The sequence below is a fragment of the Athene cunicularia genome, unplaced genomic scaffold (genome assembly GCF_003259725.1).
Source record: "Athene cunicularia isolate RWA unplaced genomic scaffold, athCun1 SCF_33, whole genome shotgun sequence".
In the NCBI taxonomy this organism is placed as follows: Eukaryota; Metazoa; Chordata; class Aves; order Strigiformes; family Strigidae; genus Athene; species Athene cunicularia.
The window spans coordinates 62,190-70,404 of NW_020799411.1; the positions used below are offsets into that span (position 1 = coordinate 62,190).

At 51.9% G+C, this 8,215-nt stretch overlaps 1 protein-coding gene across 1 annotated transcript in view; it reads right to left on the minus strand.

The window, feature by feature from the left end:
• Positions 1-6,283, minus strand: part of ARHGAP39 (Rho GTPase activating protein 39) — a 46,846-nt gene extending 40,563 nt beyond the window's left edge. Inside the window, exons 1-2 of the mRNA XM_026867391.1 lie at positions 6,221-6,283; positions 5,427-5,564 (exon numbers count right to left, since the gene is read on the minus strand). Coding sequence (XP_026723192.1) covers positions 5,427-5,564; positions 6,221-6,283 — 201 coding nt within the window. The remainder of the gene's footprint in view (positions 1-5,426; positions 5,565-6,220) is intronic.
• Positions 6,284-8,215: the final 1,932 nt, after the last annotated feature.

An 8,215-nucleotide genomic window follows, 5' to 3' on the forward strand; every position in this document is an offset into this window, starting at 1 on the left:
GAGGGGCGGCCTCCCCAGTGCCGAGCCCAGGGCTCAGATCCCTTCCCTGGCCCTGCTGGCCACGCCAGTGCTGACACCAGCCGGGATGCCGTTGCCCTCCTTGGCCCCCTGGGCACACTCTGGCTCATTCTCACCCCCCAGTCCCTCTCTGACCGGCAGCTCTCCAGCCACTCCTCCCCAGGCCTGGAGCCCCCCTGGGGGTTGTTGTGGCCCAAGGGCAGCCCCCGGCATTTGCCCTCAGTGAAACTCCCCCAGTTGGGCTCAGCCCATGGCTCCAGCCAGTCTGGTTGTGTCAGCGGACGCCGAGTTAGTGTGGACAGGGATAATTACTGCCGGTGGGAAACAAAACGCATTCAATGGAAGACGAAGGCAGGTTATAAATGGAAGTTGGATGGTGTAAGAGTAGGTCAGAAGATCAGCATTGTCTCAACATTGTCATGAGGGAATGGACAGTGAGGTACCCGACAACGGCATGCTTGGCTCTGCCGATCCCTGGAGTGGGATGTGGTGCCGATGGATTGCAACTGTTGCCATAACATCAATGAAGAAATCGTGAACCTTAGATGAACTTTGCTTCATTGTAATAGCAAAACACCCCTCCTGGTGGAAGGCTGCCCGCCTCCAAGACTGACCACGCCTCGCACGCCCCTCCCTGCGCATGTGCGATAGCCTCGCTCGAGAAGGGCGGAGACCCCCGAGGCGGAGGAGGAGCAAGGTGTGTTACTGAGCATAAAAGGATGACTTCTGGACAATGAAAATTGGAAGCTTCCCCACCAAGGATCACAGCCATCGACAATGCAGCATCAGCTGGACTGGGGACCGTTAGGGCGTCGTGAGGCGAGCGGTGGTAGCTATAACCTCTCTCTCTCCTCTCTCTAAAATTTTACTTTTCTCCTTTCTTTCACCCGTCTCTATCGCGGGCTGCTTCACGGGCAACCCAATCAAGTTTCACTGTTTGATTACTGCTTTCCCCTTTGGTGTTGGTCACCTTAATTTTGCACTTTTGAGATTGTAGCAATCGACCCATCACGAGTCCACCGAGTGGACCGTGACAGATGGGAGGGAGGGATGGCTGCTCTCCCCAGCTGTGCTACCCCCCTCTGACAATGCTGGGCACCGTGGATGTGTCACACCGGAGAGATGCAGATGCCTTAGCCCATGCTGTTCGTGTGGAAAACAAATTGATCCCTCGCTCATCTGTCCTATCCATGGAAAAAATATCGGGAGAAAGGGTGAAGGGAAGAGCCTCGTAGCAGAAAAACATCTCTGCCCAAATACCCTGGCTGCAAGAGAGCTGGAACATCTATAAAAGCTCTTCTGGATCACCCCACTTACACCCAAGTACACTACGGGAACATCTTTAAACTGCTCATCATGTTTAAATGTGGGCTGAGACCAGCAGTAACGACTTGAACCTCACCGCTTTGGTGTTTTAGCAGCAGAGAAAGTGACCCTAAATGTCCTTCCCGCCGGGAGAAGAGTAATCACCACTCTGCTCCCGCTGCGCGCACTCAAGGGAATAGTCGGGTATGTCCCGCCCCAGCTGGGGCAAAGCAGGAACCAAGAGTCTGCCCCCTCCCTGGAAGGGTTCAAGGCCAGGTTGGACGGGGCTTTGGGCAACCTGGGCTAGTGGAAGGTGGCCCTGTCCATGTCAGGGAGGTTGGAGTAGATGGTCTTTGAACATCCCTTCCAACCCAAACCATTTGATGATTTGATGAAAACGCACACTTTTCTGAGGTTAAAATACCTTTTCTCTACTCTGTGTGTGTGTATGTGTGTCCTCCTGATGCCATGACAGCCTGTCTCCATCTCTGCTGCATGCCAGCACCTCCAGCACTCACCGTGGCGGTGGAGACAGACAGACAGACAACACTGATTATTTTTATGGGGAGAAAAAAACCCACCTTCCAAATCTTAATGTTAAAGCCCAACCTGGGCAACCCGGCTCTGTAAGGCCAGATGTGAACCTGGGCACAGCTTGGCACAGGTCGGTGCTGCCCGCTGAGCCATAGCTGGTCTTTTAAAGCCTTCTGCTCGCAGCAGCATCCAAGCAGGAGAAAGGACAGTAGGAAACTAAGCGACGGGTCTGCCTGGAACACGCCTCCAGGTACAAGAGAGAAGGTCGGAAATAGCACAAGAGAGGATAAATACCACATTTGCACAGGCGGCACAAAATGCACACACTTGGAAGAAGACCTGGGGAAATAATAAGGCCCACAATTGCTGCGAATCGCCGTCCCCAGCAGGACTGAGCGCAGGGTTTTTATGGGCAAAGCTGACACCTATTTATCGTTTCGCTGGCTTGCCGGGCTCCGAGCAGGGCTCGGCATCACACCGGTGTTGGGAGCTGATTGGAGGCTGTTTTTGGCAAGATCTCTGTAGCAACAGCTCCATCAGCTGCGGCTGCAAACAGCTCTCGGGTGCTTTTCACCTGGCACGGGAGTATTGCCAAAACCATCCGGCCTTGAGGTCTGCCAAAAGAACTGAAGGGAGGGAGGAACATCCAAAAAGGGGCACGTGGAGCTGGATCCTGGCACTGGGAACACGGGGAATGAGCCGGCAGCAATCGCTGCCCAATGGTTTCAGCTTCTTTGGTGCCTGACGGGACTAAGTGGGTGTTTGGGGGACAGTGTAGGAGGGAGGGGGATGCTTTGGCGAAGTCAGGGGTCCCTGAGCCGCGATCTGCCGATGCGCAACCCTTCCCTCCCTCCTCCTGCTCCCCTGACATCCCCAGCACAGCCCTGCTGATGCTGCGAGTCCGAATCCTCCCCTGGCAGAGCATCACGCCTGCTTGCCATGAACCAGGCAGCTGGAAACCATCGACCATCCCTGGAGGGGATCTGCTGACTCCCAGAGCAGAGGCTGAGCACACCACGGCACCGCTTGGACATGTTGCTGCTGCTGGCAGGCTCAGCTGGAGATTTAAAAATGTTTTTTTCCTGTCATATTCACCCCCTCCCAGGAGACCTGATGTATTCCCAGAGCGCCCTGGGTAGGGGCAGAGTTAGACTGAAGCGCAGGATTACCTCTACGTCCACGCCTGGCCCAGGAAGGCTCTCCCGAGCATCCCTGTCTTCACTACTTCATAAGTACAAGCTCCTGAAACATTTCCCCTTGAATAAACCCCGAGTGTGGGAGCACACTCCTTACCAGGAGATAAACTGGCAGATGAAGGACTTTTCTTTCTATTTCTGCCCCAGTGGCGGCAGGTGCCTTGCCCAGGGCGGGTGCAGCTCTACCCTATGCCCTGGGGGGGTTGAGGATGTGCAGAAGACATTACAGGCACTGCACTTAGCAGTCCCAAAGCCTTGGATAGGCAGTTGTCCCACCCTTCTGTCTTCACTTCAAGCTTTCTCCGCTGATTTCAGCTGCATTTAAGTCTGCATCGAAGAGAACAAAGCCCTCAGAGCAATTTTGTAAGGCTTCAAGGAGCTGACCCACTGCTGGCTGTACTCCTTCCAACCCAACCTTCTCTGCAGAAGGAAAACTGGTGTTGATGTTGAGAAGCCCTTTGAGGATAAGCAAATGATCCTGTCAGTCCATCGTTACCGTTGTCTGCCTTTATGCCCCACATACGGGATGCAAAGGGATTTTTTTCACAGCAAAATCCCCTACAAATGCCTGTGCTTGCCCTGGCTTATCAGAAGATAAGGGTCTGTGCTGCTTTTGGGAGGAGGACAAATGTTTCTCCAAGTGGACATCTTCCCTTCAGAGCTATGGCGCCTGCTCCAGCTGTCGCCAGCTTGTGGTTTCCCAAGGAGATGGTCTTGGGATCTGCACGATCTCTGCATGAAGAGAGATTGTTGGTTGTGCGGTGTCGTTGTTGGGGTCAGTGGGATTGATGTCGATTATGTATAACCTGATTGACTTGTTTGTACCCCCAGTGCTCACCCATGGACTGACTCTTTTGTATCAAATACAATTTGGTTATTGGTTCATCTTTATCCTGGCTGTCTCCTTTATGCTAGGCCTGATAATTGGCAAAACAGGGGGGTTCAGCTGGAGAAGAGAAGGCTCCAGGGAGACGTTAGAGTGGCCTGTCAATCCTTAAAGGGGGCTGATAATAAAGAGGGAGAGAGGGGTTTTAGTAGGGTCTGTAGTGATAGGACAAGGGGTGATGGTTTTAAACTAAAAGAAGATAGATTCAGACTAGGTTTAAGGAAGAATTTTTTTATGATTTGGTGGTGAGACACTGGGCCGGGTTGCCCAGAGAGGTGGTCGATGCCCCATCCCTGGAAACATTCAAGGTCAGGTTGGACGGGGCTCTGAGCAACCTGACCTGGTTGAAGATGTCCCTGATCATTGCAGGGAGGTTGGACTAAATGACCTTCAAAGATCCCTCCCAACCCAAACCATTTGATGAGTCTATGATTTGCGTTAGACTAAGATGCAACAAAAATACTATACGCATTATCTTAAATGCAAATAAAATGATTATTCCTCAATAAATGTCAATCTGCTTATTCCTGAAAAAAAAGGAGGCCTTGTAACTTCTATTAGCCTACTTTGAGAGACAATAAACATCAACACAGTCTTCTTACTCCAGTGGGAAGAGATCTCCCCACTAACCTCGGAGATCTGTGGCTCTTCAAGGGAGCCTGAGGCTACAGCTCAGAAAACTCGACTTTCAGATGCTGGAGCTATTCCAGAACAACCCCCCTGCACCGACCAGCCTGGCTCTCATACCAGAACAGGCTCCAGAAAAACATGTCGAGCTCTTGCAGCTCCAGCCCATGTTGCCTGCACCAGGCACGTGATGCAGCCGCACCCCGCCATGTACACTGAGAGCCGGAGGGTGCTCACAGCGCGACCGCTACTCCTGAGCCCTACGCTGCCTTGACTAAGGAAATTAAGACAGGGGAAAAAATATATCAAATCTAAATGCCACAAGACGAGCGCACCCTCTGGCTTCCATCCTCCTGCACCACCCCCCGTCACCTGCCCAAACAGTTGGGACTCAGGGCTAATCCCTTACTTGACTAATTGGATCTTGTACGAGCCTAATTATGCCAAAGCCAGATTCCAAAACCGATTGCCAAATGTCTTTTATGACAATCACTAAGACAGATGCCCGGGCCAGGTTTTCAATGTGCTGCTGAGATAGAGCAGATGCTGCAGAAAGCTCCCGACATTTGCTGTCCGGTGAGGATTCATCCCAGCACATGCGGAGCATGTGCCCCGCGAGGGCCGTCGGCGCCCGTACTCGCAACCCCCACGTGTCCCCCGCGTGAAACCCTCGGTGGGCTCGTAAAAGGAGCAGCGAACCTCAAAACTGCAGAGAGCAGCAGGAGCAGGAGCACCGACACCAACGCTGGAGTGTGCAACGCCGGTAGCTGCTGTTGTACGGCAGTGACATACAAGAAGGAGCAGCACATCTGGAGGAGCGGCACATCTGGAGGAGCGGCACATCTGGAGCTGCCTCTCACCTCCCGCCTCACTCGGAGCCGGCGGTGTTTGCAAAAGGCAGCTTTGCATTTTTGTCCTGGTGGGAGCCCTATCCCGGCATGGACCTTCTCCCCAGCTGGGGTGGAGGACACTTCAAAGGTGATTTTTCCATTAATATCCTAAAATGTGGATCACAAAGGCTGCAGCAGAGACACAAGTTTGCTTCGGGCAGCTTTAACATGGGAACCTCTGGCAGAGCAGGAAACATCTACTAAACTAAAAAAAAAAAAAAAAGGCATTTTTTCCCCCCCCAGGATAGGAAGTGGCACCATTTCACAGCGGCTTGGAAAGCGGTATAGCTTTTATTTTTAAAATAAGAGAAAGTGACGACTGAAATAGCACAGCTCGATGGGAAAGCCAGGAATAGAAATGAAATCCCAGCACCTAATCCGCTGTTGCAATCACTGGCCTGCAAGGCTTCATACTCTTAATTACAGCCACTGCTTCTAATAAAAGTTAAAAGATGGTTTTCTTTGCAGTTACGTAAACTGTATTTTGCGTCTGACGATCTACGTAAGCACTTGGCTGCATTAGACAAATATCTGTCTAATCCGGAGTCCTGTTTTGCAGCAGGGAGTGGAGAATTCAAGGAGAGGATATTAAAAAGAAACAGGACAGGGCGCTTTGTCTCCAATTTCATCTTCCACCCTGGCTTAGAGCAAGAAATGTAAGATATGAACATTTTTTCTCTAAAACATTTGAGAATGGTATGAGGAAGAGGAGTTACATCTTGAGCTGCCTTTAGCTTTACGCTGGAAATGCATTTTCCACTCACAGTTGTCTCCAAATATCCGTGTACTTTTTCAGATGGTTCATCACCCAAGAGCTTGGCTCGCATCGTTACCGCTTGGACCGCAATAAGCGTGAGGGAGCACGGTGAGCGATTGGAAATTAATGAAGGAGTTGGTGACACCTGCTGAGCCTGGGAGATGGTTTTCTGAGCAGTGTCATATTAAAAAAATTGAATCTGGTGAAAAACCCACCCAGTCAGGTGGGGGCGAGACTTGGCGTGGCCAGCACCTGCGTGCCTGTGGCACAGGTAAGGGGGCAAGAAAACTGGAGCCAAAAGAAGTTGAGTGAGACAACCTCCCAGCTGCGGGAGATCAAATATCCAGAGAAAATGGAGATGCTGACAGATCACAGCTGCAGAAGGGGTACGCCTGCAAAGATGTCCGTCACGCTCTGGCTGACCAAGGGAATTGCTGGTCCCCGTGGGCAAGGCCCCACCCCTGGGAACATTCAAGGTCAGGTTGGACGGGGCTCTGAGCAGCCTGATCTCACTGAAGATGTCCCTCCTCATTGCAGGGGGTTGGACTAGATGACCTTTGTAGGTCCCTTCCAACCCAAACCCTTCGATGATTCTACAAACTTCTCTAGAAACCCTGGCCAGAGGAGCCATGAAGCCCACCCAGAAGTCGTTCAATACTTGAGTTTCTTGTGACAAGGTGAGCAGAAGCATCTGCGAAATCATTAAATCTTCTCTCAATGCTTAAGAGAAGGCGGCAGTTGTTGGTGACCTACAGTAGGTGATCACAAGAGGTCACTCACCCCGCATCCACATGGATACCCAGCAGCAGACACACAGGTTCACCCAACTCACTTCCACGATCCTCATGACCTATTTAGGGGCGCTGCGAGAAATGCAAATAAAGGCAGGAACAGAATCGAATGTTTCTGTTGGAAGGGACCTACAATGATCACCTGCTCCAACTGAGTTGCTCTTTGACCAACTACGCTCATTAGGAGAAACCCACGGTGATGCCAAGCATCTGCAGATGAGAATCTCCCTTGGAGAGCAAGAGGGCTGGGCTTTTGTCATTCTATGGGTGGGAATGAGCCCGGCTAAGTCGACAACACGGATAAAACATGACAAAAAGACATTGGAAGACAGTGAACTGGGGAGCTCGGCTCTGTGTGCAGCCTCCGTGCGAGGCACAATCTGCTTGCAGCATGTGAAAGCGGTGGAGAAAGATGCATGACCTGGAAAGTGATTTCCTGCAGCGAGTTCTCGGCTTTAATTACAGTCTGAAAGGCCATTCCCACCCTGCCTCCCATGCCGCAAACGAAGCTGCCTGTCTGCCCCCAACCCCGATGGTTCCAATTAGCAGCCTCCCCAGCATCATGCCTGACGAGGTTTGTGAAATTTAGGATCTCATGGAACCGGCAGAAGCGTATGAAGCCGGGGGGCTGCCTGGCAATCATTAAACCAAAAATTTTCAGAGCAACTCAGCTGTGATAGATTCAGCTGTTTGAAATGGACTGCCTGAAGGCTGTTGGGTGGAGAAAAAAATGAGTTTGAGACCTGATCCTGCTCACCTGGAAGCTGGACTATCCCATGTCCTGAGGACATGAATCCTTTTATTGGGCAAGGTGTGTCCAACAGAGGGTGCAAATGGGAACTGAGAGGTCACAGCAGAGCAAGGCAAACATGCACCGCACCTATTAGCAAAACTGCATCGACCTTCTTCCGTGCTCCATCGTGGAGGCCAAAGGAACAGTAGTTTGGAGCAGGTCTACGTAAACGCCCACAAGGTGGCCCCTGGAGCAGCCCTGGCAGCAGGTCAAGGCTGTGGTCAAAGTGGCATCTGCTGAAGGTCACAGCCTTGGATCTCGCTGGGTTCATTCAGTAAGGTGGAATCTCACAGAATCCTGGAATCATCTGGGTTGGAAAAGCCCTTGCAGCTCCTCCAGCCCAACCATGACCTTCCCCCTGACCGTTCCCAACTCCCCCAGATCCCTCAGCGCTGGCTCAGCCCGACTCTTCAACCCC